Below are 15304 nucleotides of genomic sequence, written 5' to 3' on the forward strand. Positions count from 1 at the left end.
TTAAAACTAAACTTATGATTCTATGAGCGCTTTTTTTAGTTAGCAGTTGTCTGTACAGCAAAAAGATATTACAAGGAATTCAGATTTAGATAGTTTTAATGGGAGAGCTATTTACAGGAGGATCAAATGAAGAGAGAAGGTGCTTTCTAAATGTACTAGCTAATATGATTTGAAATGTCTTGTAGTGATTAGTATGGAAACAGATGGACATATTTAAAATTATGATGGGGAGGGGATTATTTTAGAAACTGGATTACCAGTATGTCAGCTCATATATCTGTTTTTTATAAATGTTCACTAGAAATTATGGGATGAATGGGTTTTAGCAACAAAGGGTAGATTCAGGTGCCTAAACATCAAGTGTCATTTCATATGCCTTGTCGTCTAGCTGCTGCTTATGAAGGCTGCAGATCTCCCATAGGACCTGTGTCCTAGGTCCTAAGACTATCTAGGGTTTATAAAATACCTATGGTATATAGGTACCTATGTTTAGGCACCGAGTGACTCCCAAAGTGTGTTTCCTACTTACTGTTCTCTTTGATCCTATGTAGTAATTGTTTCGTCATCAATGTGCTGTGCCTGTTCCTTGATTAGGCAACAAAAGCATTTTAAACAGGAAAACAAGGAATAACCAATATTGTTGTTTAATCTGACTTTTCATATTAGTATTTATTTTGTGAACATTAAAATAATACCATATTCATGACAGTTTCACAGCTACTAGAATGCTACCATATAGTGTATGATTTGATCTTATGAACTGTAGCAAACCAAAAGTACCTTTCAGTTAGAAAAAAATATGGTATTTGAACAACTCTGATTAGATACTCTAAGTGAATGGATTGCAAGATAACATGGAGTCTTAGCTGGTAAATGCTCATTGCTGTCCATCAAATTCTGTCAGCAGTCTTGTAACTTGGCATGAACACATTGTGGAATTGAATTTATTTTGCAATATTATATATTTTTCTTTTTCTCTGATTGCTCTGCAGGGTCTACTTTTGCAAAAGGAAAAGAGCATACCCCTGAAAAGCAGCTCCCAAATTCTTCACAGTCAAAACCCTATTCAGACAGCTAAAGAGCTTTGAAGTCCTCCATAAAGAGGGTTAAGAAAGTAAGTTTTTATATAGTATTTCTCAAAACATTTGCTAACTATCAACCAAGTTTGCTTTGAGCAAAACAATAAGTTAGACGTACCTGGCTGATAGAGGGTTTTTGCGTCCTCCGAAATCTTTCTATGTAATTGGGATTCAAATGTGAGCAATTTGAGGAATCTTCTCTGACTTCACAGGGGGTTTGTGGCATAGAGAGGCAGCCTGATGGAGGGGAGTCTATCTGCTTAATTTGCAGATGTGCTCCTGAGAACTCAGTCTACTGTGGCTAACTGGCTGCAACCGTTTTTTTTTCTTTCCTCTCTTGTCTTCAGATGGCATAACAAGGAACCCACCACCAGCTTTAGAAGCTTTAACTCTTTGAGGTAGAGCCAGACCAGAGTGAAAGTAGATGTCTGTTACTTAGATTGTAAATGGTTTGCAGCTTGCACTCCTTTTTATTTTAATTCTACTCATTGCTAAACTTGGCAAGCTCCTGATCTTTTTTGGAATTTTTCATAAAAATAAAACCTGAAGTAATTTTTGAGTTCAAAGAAAACATAATTCCAATACCTAGTAAAGAAAAATAAACCCATGCTGAACGGATTGCTGTCCTGCTTTCCCCAGAAATTCTCACAGATAAGTAGATTGTGACATTGAAATAGAGCAAAGGAAATGACAAATGCATGCAACCCAATGAATAAGGGCTGACTAAAAGTCTAATCCAAAGTCCATTGAAGTCATTCAAAATGTTTTTTTCTTCTACTTCAGTGGCCTTCTGATCAGACCTGAAAAGAATAGTAATACTTTGCACCTTTCTGTGGCATTTTTCATCAGTTTCACAGAGCTTTTTTCCAACAAAAATAATTAGGCTCTTAAGTCCTCTGGGAACATGTCCTTTCGACAGCTAGCAGTGCAGGGCACAGAGGATAATTCACTTGCATAACAGCACAGCAAATAAATGGAAGAAACTGGAAAACAACTCGCTCTTCATAGCTCCCTGGTTTTAGTGTCCTGGCCTTACTTCACCTACCCCTGAATTACAACATCTGCTGCGTAATATTTTAGAAAGACCTCATCTCCCATTTGAAACTGCTGTGAGAATATAAATAGGAAGATCTTGAAATGAAATTTGATTAGTAAAGGAAAGCAAACATAGCGAATGTTTGTGGAAATTGTCTTGAGACCTTTAAAAACTGTGATGTAGGTAGGATGTGGTGGTGTCTCATCTGAAATACAATAGCTCCAAGGCACTGTGTCCTGTAACATTCATATGGGCCTATTACTTTATTACTGATACAAGGATAAAAGTAGACTCTACTGCAGTGTTCAGAGCTAAAGAACTTCACTTCCACCAAATTTAAGGATGTTCAGATCAGGTTTATTTCTATTTCTAGTAGTGCCTGATGATATTTGACAGTTTCCTATCCAAGTGCTTGACATAGTCTGATCCTTGTTAGAGTGTGTGATCTACTGGCAGAAGACATAGAAATGTGTAAAAGAAAAATTTCTCCCTCCTTGTGTCTCATTTAATATTTTAGATTTGTTTTATTCTTCTTCTGCCAGTTAATATGCCTTATCTTTAGAAATTCTTTTTCCAATTACTGTGGATGAGAGAACAGAGAAATTAAAGTTTGTTGGCAACAGCATGTCAGTTTTGGATGAGGAAATGGTCTGTCCAAGCTGGCCTTCTATAACTGTCAGTGACAAACTGCTTTGGGGGAGCTGCAGCAAGTAGCTTTGGAATAATATATCTACAAGGCAGAAAAATCATGTTCAGAACTGTCCAGTTTATAGCAATAACACCTAGGATTTGCATCCTGAATTTATTTGGCTTTGAACCCATGCAAAAATGTATAAACAGACTTTTTCTTTACAAATTCTATTTTAATAACATTTCCAAAAGATTGTGCACTGTCATGGAAATGTTTTGTTTCACTTGATTTTCTTCTACAGTTAATTACTAAAAATAATATGTGGTTTACATCTTCTTCATTCCAAATCATTCCAAATTGCATTCAGATATTTCCAGGCTTTTCAGCGTATTTTCTGCCAGTAAAGCAGAGTCATCTCTGAGATGGAACTTAGCTGCCTCACAGTGGATTGCAGTAATACACTCCAGTTAGGCAGAGAAAGGGAAGGCCGTCTTATTTGTTTGCGTAAGTTTAGCCAGACAGAATGCAAATGCTCTGTTGGAAATTTAGTCAAGACCTACAGGCTGAAACCTGTGAAAAAATGGCACAGGGAGTCCTAGAGTCTTCAATTTTCTGTCTCATCTAAAAACATCAGTATACAGTATTTAACATGTGAGTGACTGGGTTTTATTTGAAGGCCTTATCTAAAACAGCTGATTAAATCCAGCTGCACTTTGACTGTAAAATCCAGGAAGATCACACTCCAGGGGACAGTGGCTACTGTGTTTCAGAACAGTGTTTGGTGCACAGGAAATGTTACCCTTGTCATAGGCCTCCCAGTGGTCTTTAAAGTGAGCAGTACTCTTGAAGCAATTGGAAATTCATAAAAAACAACTGTCTGATCATGCATAGGACTGAGATAATAGCACTGAAATCAAACAGGAGCAGTGTGCTTGCTTGCAATTAAAGCCCTTGGATACATCCTTTAAAAGCCCATGCTAGCTGCGCATGAAAGGCATATGTTTTTGACCATCACAGAGGTCAGCTTTGAGGCTCAGTAATGCACTTATGTAAGCAGATGCAGCTCCTATTCAAGCAAATTGCTGATGCATTAAATGTGTGCCCTTAAGACCTTCTCCTGCTGAAGGCAGTGGCAAACATCCAGTTGATTTAAACAGGATTAGAATTAGGCCTTTAGCTGTTGCAGATCACATTGAATTGAGAAATGCTGCAAGAAACATCACTTGAAAATTTTTGTCCTTTGTAATTGAAACTTTTTTTTTTTTTACTTTGTTCTCATAGTTCAGTTGACCTACAGCTGCTCAGACCCAGAGCTTTCTACTGCAAGGTTAGCTCTAGGAGCTGCTGTCGAGTTGCAGGTGGTGGGTAGGGGGGAAGAAAAGGAGAGAAGTAGGGCAGGATTGTCGAGCAGGGAGGCTTTGCTTTTGCAGCTGTAGCTTTGCAGATGTCAGGGCAACAAGTGAGGGTGCTGCCAGGAAAGAGAGTTACCTGCCTGCTAGAAGGTGGCACTTTCTCTGCTGCCCCATAGGGGACGTTTACTCCTTGCTCAAGGCAGTCAGGCACTCCCCGGCTCACTGCTTTTACTTGGTCAACTTCCAAAGTGCCATCCTGGGATGTTTGTTAAGATACGCAATCACAATCCATGCTCAATAGAAAACATTTACTAAAGACAGGCTTCCACTTAGTTTGAGTTCCAGCTTTGTATACCTCTTTTCTCAGTAGCTACAGTAGCAGCTGTAGCGATAGCGGAGGTTTGTGTGCCCTGGTAACAGCTGCTTTTGCTAACGTGGAAGAAGCACGGCTTTCTGGACCATTTGTGAGCAGTGTTTCTGATGAAGATCTGCTTTCAGAGTTGCATAAACAGATACAACCTGCTGCCAAAAAGGGCGATCCTGCATCTTTCCCTTGCTACCACTGCATGTTCCCACTGTCCCCTTGTGGAGGCACTAGTGATCTTGTGGCTGTACAGAAGATCAGCAAACACATGTATTTAAAACAGGACATATGTATTTGCTCAGTTTAGTTTCAGTTTTTAGATGGGTTGTTATTTTGTCTAGCACAAGGGAAGGGAATTAATTGCCAGGGGATGGAGAGGGAAAGAGGGTCGTGCTGCCCTTTTCAGGAGCAGCTGGCACTTAGATAGGCTTAAAATGATTCTTACTCCACAATCTTCTGATGCAAATTTACTCCTTTTGCACAGAAGTATGATGCTACTTCATTTTTTATTGCTGTAATATTGTAGAAAGTACTCATCTAGCATCTTCTTGACTCACTAATATGTTAAATGCTGGTAAGACAACCAAGGATAGAAACCCAATACTTTTTCTCCAGAGACACTAATCCCTGCTCTTCAGACTGAGTTTACTTTAGTCGATAACAACCTTGGACACTCACTTGTAGTGCTGCATTTGTGTATTGAACCAGCCTCCTTGAGCAAGTTATAGACAAATACATGGGTATATATATTACTGTCAAATGATAGATGGGATGATATTTTTGGTAGTGCAGTCTGGTGGGCAGATTGGGATGCTGTTTGTAAGAGAGAGCTGGGGAGGCGCCTGTAATGTCCTGAATCACAGTCTGCTTTCTCATCATCCCTGGAGGGGGATGGTTCCGTACTTCGTCCCTTGAGAACTTACTGCATACTTAAGACTTGCCTATACCCATGCTGTATTGCCTAACTACACAAGTGGTCAACCTGCAGAGGTCATTTCTGCATTGCCTTTAGCCACCCTCCGCATCCCTGGCGATAGCTTAATTTCTTCTATGCTGCTGAACTGACCAGGCCAAAAGAGTTTCTACAATCAAGGTATTTCTGGTTCAGACCAAAGTGTAAAAACTTTATGGATGAGAGGTGTTAAAGAAATGTTTGTTGCTAGTTTGGTATTGTGGGTTGTAAGAGTAGGGTTGCTTTTATGCGATGTTTTGTTAGATCTGAGGTATTAAAGACTCCTTTGAAAAAAGTAGTTGTGACAGGTATAGTTACTGTACTAGCTGTGTAGAAAAAAGGATCAGGCATTGTGCAGTGGTAGCACAGTGTAAGATGTCACAATAATGTAGCTGTGTTGAATCTAACTTACACAGAAACAGATTACAAAATCTTGGGAACACCAGGTGTATTTAGTGATCTTGTACATGCACCAACATAGTAACCTCAAAATGAATATTTCTGAATAACCTTGTTTTTACTGAGAATGACTTTTAATAGAACAAGTTCATAGTATGGAAACCTGACTTTAACCTATGCCAGAAATTTTAGTGTTTTTTTTTTATGAATAATACTATTATGTAAGATTTTGGTGAATTTGCAGAGGTGGGTAGCTTACTGCTCTTTCAGTCTAAAAAATCAAAACCTTGATTTTGCATTTATTACCTATATTCTATTTAAAAGAAACATAATAAAGCACTCAAAAATGCAATGTAAAACAGGAAGCCGATGTTCTGCCACATTTTTCACCATTTAGTAGAATTAATAACTGTGTAATTGAAATCATGCTAATACTCAGTTGACCTGCCTCTGTGATTCAGTGCAGAGATTTCTGGTTTGGCTTAAACTGCTGGGAAGATGACTGCATTTTTGGAAATAAAATTGATTTTGCACAACCTGCTGATGATCAGCAAAGCTTAATGAATGATCGTCTCAAGAAACCTCATTACGGAATTTGGATGGATGAGCAGGATTTAAATGCAAAAAGAAGAAAGTATAGTTGCTGCTTGAATGCACCATTTACTGATATTTGACTCTAAAACTATTCAGAGCCAACACAGGGAAAGGATCAGATATCCCTGCCTTACTTTAATTGAAACCTCTAAGTTACTTTGATACCTCTTGGGAGAAAGAAGGTAAGTTCTTGATTTCAGTGGTAGTTACTCCCTAGCAGAACAACACAGTCATTTCATTCTTAGAGGTATAGTTGTGTCCAGTTCATAGGTTATGGGTGATTCTAATCCACTGTTGTAAATTAAAAGAACCTAGATTTTTTACTTTTTATAAAAGTTTAAAGAAGTCATTGCCTTGATGCTGTGAACTAGATGATTGCTGTAGCCTTTTACTTTCATGGAGCTCCCTAGCAAAGGTCAGAGTCTTCTGGTCAGCCTGGTTTCAGTTGTTCATGTCACAAACCTTCTCTTCAGCTGACAGTTTGGTGTTCATTTAAGATAGGCTCAGGAATAAAGTAGGTGGGAAACAGCAGAAAGTCAAGTTGGAATGAAAATGAAAAATGCAAAAACCTTGATAGGCTGAGATAAGTTGCTGAATACTTCTCTAGTACCATCCAGCCTAAGCATATGTTCAGTTTCAGGAATAGTGGATGTTCTCCAAATATCAGTCTCTGTGCTTGCTTTCATCTAGACTGACAAAATAGCACTCTGCAGTTCTTCAAATAATTGAAAATAGTTGGGACAGATAGTTCTAGCTCTCCATCTCTCCTTTCCGTTGTATGAGTAAATGGGTGCTCTTCTGATAGAACCTAACCTTTTATTAGGTTCTAGTTGGTTCTTCCTATCTGTGGTCTCCTGATTTCTGCAGAGGTAAATTAGAGCATCATGGCAGTGCAAGAGAAGGTTAGATCTGTGTTGGACTATCACCTCTTCAGTTGCAACAGCAATGAAATGAGCAGACGGATGCCAAAAACACAGTTAGGGTTTTCTCCCCTCTTTTCCAATTTAGGATATGTTAGAGTATGAATAATTAAGTGAACTTATGTTTGGCAATGTGTTCTTTGTGTTTTTCAGAACAAAAATTAAGGAAATGGGGCATATAGATTATATGTTATTTTATTTCTTTAACCAAGATGAATGCCTTGACATAGTTGACAGCAAATCTCATATACTAGTGTTAGCCTGTAATGACTATATTGACTGTAGGGGAGCTACTCAGGGTAGAGTGCTTTGACTTGGATAAAAATTTGGTCCATTCCTTGGCAAAAAAGCTGCCAGTCTTGAGAAAGTGATCTTTTTGCATGCTTGGAAATCCAGGGAATTTTCTCAACTATTTTTTTAAAAAGTAGCACTGTTCTGGTGAAGTTTCTCCCAATGCATATATATTGAAGTGCATGCTAGAGGGAAATACATAGGCTCAGTGAAATATATTAGTGTACAACCTTTAGGGATAACTTCCTCTTTAAAGTACGTCATGAGATTTCAGATATTAAATATTAGATTATATTCTAAGGGTATCCAGTACTGCTTTTTTTATGAGGCTGATGTTCAGGATTTTACAAATGTAATTTGGCTACACTTTGTCAAGTTGAATTCAGCATTGCACATCCTAGCTATCCATAAGGACTCAAAACATGGTGTTTTTCCAAAGTCTTGTTGTACTATTCCTCCCCTACAGCTTAACCAGAAGAGGATGTTAAAACCTGAAGTAAGGTTTCCCAAATTCTGTAGAAAGTAGAGACTGGGCAGCTGAGTAAAAATTCAGCTGTAGCATTTTGCTAAAACATTAATCTGGACACTTAATCTCAAATTGATGTTCAGGTGGCTGTAAAGCACAGCATTCACTGAGAAAGCTGGTGCTGTGTTTGGTTAATGATGCAAATATTCCCCCAAATTGCTTATCAATTTTCTAGCTTACTAGAACATTTTAGAGTACAGGAATCTAAGCTGTATTGCCAGCCTTCCTCTGATTTGTTAATAAGTCATTTAAACTCTCTGTGACTCAGTTTTCTCATCTATAATTGAGAATCATATTTGTTTGCTCTTCCTCACAGGACTACTGTGCTGTTTCAGTTGTGTTTATAAAAGACTTGGAGATCCTACATGCCGGGTGCCAAAGAAAAACAAAAGGTTATTACCATTATTCTTGGTTAAATGTATGTATTTTTTTTTTTTCTTCGACAGTGGTCTTACAGATCACCACAGTCATTCATGTAATGAAATTTAGCTCAAACAATGATTGTGATAACTGAGCAATAATGAGGAACAGAAGGGCATTGCTTCCCTCTAAAACCACCATAATTTGCATAAACTGCTCTGAGTGTTTGGTAAATAATATTTTGCTTGGTCAGTCCACAGAGAGATTAATACTGGCTTGTTTTTAGTAAAACATTAAAAAACTTTTTAAGCATTAGGTCATGTGGGTATGCATGTGTTTTTGTATCTTCAGAACATTAGCCTTCTTTATGAGCTGGCAGTCCAACAACATTAGAGTTTGACATTAGAAATCATGCTTTCTTTTCCTGCTAGGCTCGGAACCTTCTTGTTCAATCTTACTTAACTTCTTAAATAAGGTTGACAGCCCTTCCTTAGTGTAGTTGATCTGAAGTTTTGCCGAAGAATTTTCATTTCCAAAAGACACTTTTTAATGCTGTGCTAAATAAAGGCAAGAAACATGGGGCCACATGAAAAGCAACCACTAAGTGTATGATGTATTCTTGCACCTTTATCACCATTAATGTGTGCAAACTGGTCATTTACATATTTTTAGTTAATCTGCCACTGTGTGAGAGATATCTGTGTTTTAATAATGTGCCAGTTATGTGTGCTCATGCCCTGGCCTGGATTTTTCACTTCCAGTAGCCTGGTCCTACATATATCAAAAATCAGTAATATTATTAAGTATTTAACAATGTTAACAACAGCATTTACACAGCTTTTACAAGCATTGGGCAGTGTTAACTTCAGCATATTTCACTGATAGCTGTTTCAGGGCCATTACTTCCCTTATAGTCTGCTGAAGTAATTAAGATCAACTGGAAAGCTGTTGCTGACTGACTGAGGAGTGGAGCTCTCAAGTGAAGAAAAGCATCCAAGTGTTCCTTCAGCTCTCAGTATTTATTCCCTTTGCAAGATGGGATCCATGCTTTCCTCTGTGACTGCCTCATTGCATCACACCCTCTGTCCCACGGGCTGTCTCAGCACACACACATCAGCATGATTTAATGTGTCCCTCCAAAATCTGGGTTTAGTGGCTTTGATGGTAGAGTGCGCAGTGCACCTGCAAAATGATGGATTCAGTCCAAACTCTGAATGTACAAGTGTCCCAGTTGTAAAATCCAACATGTTGGTGAGTGGTGTCACTGTTTCGGCAAAGAAGGCAGGGATTGATAGGCTGTAAAACTGAACAACTTAAAATGAGGGGAAGGAACACTGCTGAGAGAGGTCGGCACTTCTGTGGCCCACATGCTACTCGAGAACATAAATTTTAGTCAAACATTCTGCTAGTCTCTCCCTTTACACTTAAAATAACTATGTTCCCTTGAATTTGGGAGGAATTGTTGTGTAAAATCCCAGTGAGAGAGATCAGGCCTTCACAAGGAGAGAAGAAAAATCTGCACATTCTGATGCTCATCTGTGTGTGTTAGGGACTCTTCAGTTAATTTGTTTTCTGCCTACAAAAATGTATGTCTCTTTCTTTTTTATTGCAGGATCATGGAAGAACAACTACTGAACAACAGCATCCTTGATCAGTTTATTAATAGCCATGAGCAGTCATATGAAGAGTTCCTAAATACATTCACTTACCTTTTGAAAGGTATGTAACTTCCAGAATATACCATTAGAAATTGCAGAAAGAAGGGAAGGTAGAAAGAGAAGCAATGTTATTAACCGCCATTCTGCTACTCACTTGCTCTGTGACCTTAGGCAAATCCTTCTCATGTCTTTGCTTTTCCTATCAGCAGTGGAATCCCTAACAACAAGTTTCCTTAATTTAGTTAACAACTGCTAAGGTATGGCTCTCGAGGTGGTTAACATAGCAAATTATGAATCCTTGTGATCCAAATTTTGCTCAGTTTAGGAAGATGGAGCATTGTGGAGTATCTGGAAGGATAGGCTGGGCTCTCCCTAAGTAAATCTTGCATCATTTTTCTAAGGAAGCATCCATGAAAGAGGAAGAGCGTAGCGAACATGCATAGCAGTACAAGATGGCCTAAGATCATGGTTGTGCAATTCGGATACTTTCATTGGTTTATTAACACTGGGCTGCTGTGCTATGCTGTGGTATGCGTCAAGCTGGCTATACAGATAACCTGGATGAAGGGACATCAAATTAGGCTGATTAGGCTGAAAAGGCCTCATGCTTTGCAGATGAAATGAAAGCATTAGAGGTGGAGCTTAACGCTGATGTGAGCATTGCTGAACTACAGGAAGTTCAGATCAGTATCCAAATTCTGTAGCTCAGGTTCATTTCTGCTGGCCAAATTAAATCAGATGCCATAAAAATGAATGTGAGTTACATATTACTCAGTTATAATTCTCTTGACCGCAGCTTTGTAGTTAGAATGATATCCTCATCTTATTCCAGAAGCACTGTATTTTCCAATTACATGATGTGGCATGCTCCATTGATTGGCACTCAGAAGTCTGTCCTGTCCTTGTTCTTCAGGCAGAACTAAGTGTCAGTCACAGGCACTGAGCAGAAAACCAGTGGGGGAGTGGAAGCTGCCATAGAAATAATCTTATGGCAGCCTTCTGTCTCTACTCCCAATAAAAATTAGAAAAGAAAGGAGGCACTGGGGGATGAGATAAGAGGATTGAAAATTAGGTTCTAGCCTTCTTTATGTATGATTGATACACTGGGGATAGCTCCTATCTTAAAAGCATGCTGCACATCATGATGCAACTTGCAAAAACCCTCAGCATGTAGTTCAGTCACTTTGATAGTCACTACAGCATTTGCCACCAAGAGTGTGTGTATAAAAGGTGGAGTTTTAGCTGAATTAAATGCTTAGAAATGCACTTTTCTATGCTGGTATAAACAAAACAACTCAGGTTGTTTTCCTCCTATCTTCATTTTACTTTAAAAATACCCAAAGGCACTGGTTTGCATTATAAACTAATGACCTGCAAAAATTCCACTTAAAGCACAAGGCTTTTTAGCATCAGAACAATGCAAAAATACTCTTAAATATATCACAGTCTTAGTTTCTGTATTTTGCATTTGAAAAATAGTCATTTGACTTTCAACCAAAATAACTGAAAAAAACAACTGTGATATCTTAATAAGACTATGTTAATAGGCTCCAGAACTTTTCATTTTCATGTCATGAGTTCAGCTATCTACTGTGGGGTAGGGTTGTGTGTCAGTATATTAAGAAAAAAAAAAGTAAAATCTGACCATTTCAGGTTACCTTTTTGAATTTGACCTGATAATGGTGTAGATCCACAGACTACATCTTTACACAATGGGCACTAGTGTTAGAATTTGCACTTGTGCATAATTAGATACGGAGAGATCTATTCATATGCACAAATAACCTACAAGTCTATTCAATTTTGTGTGTAAACATCTATGAGGCCTTTAATTCCTTGAATATCATCACCGTCTGACAGATTTTTGGCTGTCATAGCACTGGAAACAGAAGAAATACATATAATTAACTAGATCCCACTGATTTCACAGGCTACCATGTTTATATAAGGTGATTTTTACTTGTGTGTGAATTTGTACTAGCGCCCTTATTAGGGATTGCAAGGGCATTTGCACCAGGAGTTTCTTCATTATTCTGGCAAGCATCTCATAGGAATCTGAGTTCCAAACTGTTGTTTAATTTTTCTTCATTTGTTAAATTCACACAGAGTGAAATTGAAAAGAATACGTACTTCGAGTATAAAAAAACAAGCATCATTGACTGTTCTGGGATATCTAGAAAGAACTGTTTGAGACTGTGAATGTCAGCCTGGAATATTCCCCTGTGAGCCCATTAAGATCTTTTACTGACAGAATATTTCCATTCTTGTAAATATGGGAAACTGAGTTTTAATGCATTTTTGCATCCCTGACTTTATAGGCTTTTTAAGGATTAGGATAATATCCTATTAAAGAAAATCTCATTTTTATAATATTGTCTTTGTATATCTGAATGTGTGATATTACCTTTGGCTACTCTATAGAGTAGGAATAGAGATCCTATTCTTCCTTGTATTAGTTAAGAGAATGTTCTTTTAGCTTAGCTCTAGTAGAACAAGATTTGGAGACAAAATAAGGTAATTCAAAAATCTGTGTAATTTATTTAGTGATATGTGTATGGTTTAAATAGCACACAGATACATTATAACTTAGTTGAACCGTAAAACCATATCTTTGACATAAGAATTTAATCTTTCTGACTTTGGTATTCCTATGAAAGTAACTATTTGAGTCTGCTTGTTTTAAAGTGTGCTTGTTGCTGTGACAGAATGATAGACTTATTGATGGGTAGATCTTATAGCAAGGCTTTTACCTCACTGCTACCAGATCTGTTAATGATAGGATGTGAATAAATTTACTTAAATGTCATTTAAAAACTGAGCCAGCATTTAAAGCATTTATATTCCAACAGAAAATGGCCTATATGTTTTAAATGCATAATATTTTAAAAATATGGCAGCACTCCTTACATAATTGGTAAGAATTTTAATCATTTTTATTGATCCTGTAGTGGATGAACACTTGAGGCTTAGGTTAAAATTCTAGTAAGTCCCCTAGTTTTCCTATGAACAGCATCTAAAGAGTGTTTTTTGTTGAAAGGATAATACTAACAAGATGCATAGATAGGTGAAAGGGCTGGCGAACCTATAGTAATATCATTTACTAGTTAGAGCACAAGACCAGAGGACTGAAATTTTCATGCCGTCTGTAAAGCTTTGCAGCAGCTTTCAGTTTCTGGAAAAAAGCGACCATCTCTTTTGTGCAAACTCAGAGCAAGGACATTCCGCAGGAGGAATCATTTTCTTAGTCATTGATTTTAATACATTCATTTGTCTTGCCCTTAGAATCACTGTACTCCTTATGCTTATGTCAAGTTACGTATTTAGTTTTGCTGGTTTGTTCTTTTAGCTTTGAACAATCTGATAATAAAACAGATGACTGGCATTTACTTTAAGGTTGTAAACTCTCCTATGCTGTTTAAGTCAAAAGAAAAATCTTAAAAGTGACGTCTTGACGGTGCAGCTGGATTTATCTGTTGACCCTTCAGTCCCGTGAGCCCTAAGAAGCCTCAGAAGAGCTAATTTACAAAGAAATTGATGACACAGATTTGTATGGATGTGATCAGTGAGTGGGCTCGCTCCTCAGTGCTGAACACTTCCTAGAGCTACCTTGGGCACCAAATCCGTTTGAAATAGACCCAATCCCCACTTTTTAAAAAACTGCTACACAGGGCAAGGAGGCTCTTTCAAATCTTAGAAAGAGCATTTGAAATCTGGTGGAGAGAACTATGAGGTCCAAAATTAGCAGGCAGCATCTGCTTGTTTTTCTAAATTCAGAGGAAGATTGGGAAATTCACTGGAGCATAGAATATCTCCTTTGACCTTCTACAGGAAATACAGAGAAAAACAAAGAATGGCCCAAGCAATTACTCCTCTCCCACTTCTAAAAATATGAGATCCTGAAGTCAGTCAGCTGCATAGAGAAATGCTTCTTATCCAAATCCAAGTGTAGGTTCAGAGTTTTTCCATGGTGCTGGGCATTTAACCACTGGGATTAAATTCAGTCATTCCAGCTGTTTAGTTTTCTCTATTTCAAATACCTCATGCTACCTGGCACTGAGTTTGGGTCTTAGGACTATGGTCAGACCCATCTCTAAGTAAACTGCACTGTGGATATGTGTTTTGTAGGCTCAGTGCAGTTGTTCTGACGCTTTTGTGCCTAGCAGGCTGACAAGCAGAGGAAGCTGGAAAGTGACTGACCACTTCCCGGTTTTCAGGTGGCATGCAAGCGCCAGAGCCTCTGTTGTTGTCATCAGATTAATTTAATTCCCCAGGGAAGGCTGGGCGATGTAGTTAGTTCACAGTCCATTTGACAGTAGCTGTCTGGTTCCTTTTTTTGTTAACCACGCTTAGGAAAAACAACAACAACTTTAAACTTCCTACGTAAGTGCCTGTGAAGGCACTTTACAAATGTGAGCCTAACAGCAGAAAGCACAGCAGAAAACTATACAAGAAATGACAGTAAATTCACTTTAATTTTAAAAATGGACCAGTAGGACAATACTAACCCCAAGAGAAATTTGCAGCCTTCTTCGTATGAGCGGATTTGCCAATAAAAGCAACTAGGCAGTTCAATAAAACTAATTAAATTAATCTGTCATCCCCAGGGAACTTAAACAGGGCATGAAATAGGGAAACAGCATCAATTCAGAGCTTTTTATTGATGTGTTTTGCTGGATCATTGGAAAGAATTGGTTGGGAGAAAAAAATTGCAATTTTCTATTGATCATAAATTCAGTAGCCATCTCTATGTAACCTTCATTCAATATAGTATAAAATCAAGTATTATACAGAGCCCCTAAATGAAGATAAACAGGCACAGACATAGACATAGACAATAGATTATTTTTGAAATAATGACAGGGAATCTGTTTTGTGGCTATTTTTTGTCCTTAGATCTCAGTGGTATTTGCTATGTAAAGTACTTCATCTCCATTTTATAGACAGAAAAAACTAAGGCCTGAAGAGGGGAGATGACTAGTGTAAGTTTGCCCAGCAGCTCGCTGGCAGCAGCAGCAAAGGACAAAGGCACTCCGACGCCTGCAAAACCTGACAGTCCTTCAGCACCGGTGCTTCCCTGACAGCAGTTGTTTGTTCTTTTGTGTGATGCCTTTATTATTAAGCAGTTTCTAAAGATTGTTTCAA

At 38.1% G+C, this 15304-nt stretch overlaps 1 protein-coding gene across 5 annotated transcripts in view; it reads left to right on the forward strand.

Annotated features, from left to right (window-relative positions):
• Window positions 1–15304, forward strand: part of IFTAP (intraflagellar transport associated protein) — a 42583-nt gene that overhangs the window by 1850 nt on the left and 25429 nt on the right. For 3 of the 5 annotated variants that reach the window (XM_067296305.1, XM_067296308.1, XM_067296309.1), the window contains exons 2-4: window positions 993–1114; window positions 8461–8536; window positions 10117–10223. In XM_067296305.1, the coding sequence (XP_067152406.1) occupies window positions 10121–10223 (103 nt within the window). In that variant the 5' untranslated portion in view covers window positions 993–1114; window positions 8461–8536; window positions 10117–10120. Of the gene's footprint in view, window positions 1–992; window positions 1115–6385; window positions 6590–8460; window positions 8537–10116; window positions 10224–15304 lie in introns of those variants that run through there. The other 2 variants (XM_067296306.1, XM_067296307.1) reach the window with 2 other exon arrangements.

This window comes from Apteryx mantelli, chromosome 4 (genome assembly GCF_036417845.1).
Source record: "Apteryx mantelli isolate bAptMan1 chromosome 4, bAptMan1.hap1, whole genome shotgun sequence".
In the NCBI taxonomy this organism is placed as follows: domain Eukaryota; kingdom Metazoa; phylum Chordata; class Aves; order Apterygiformes; family Apterygidae; genus Apteryx; species Apteryx mantelli.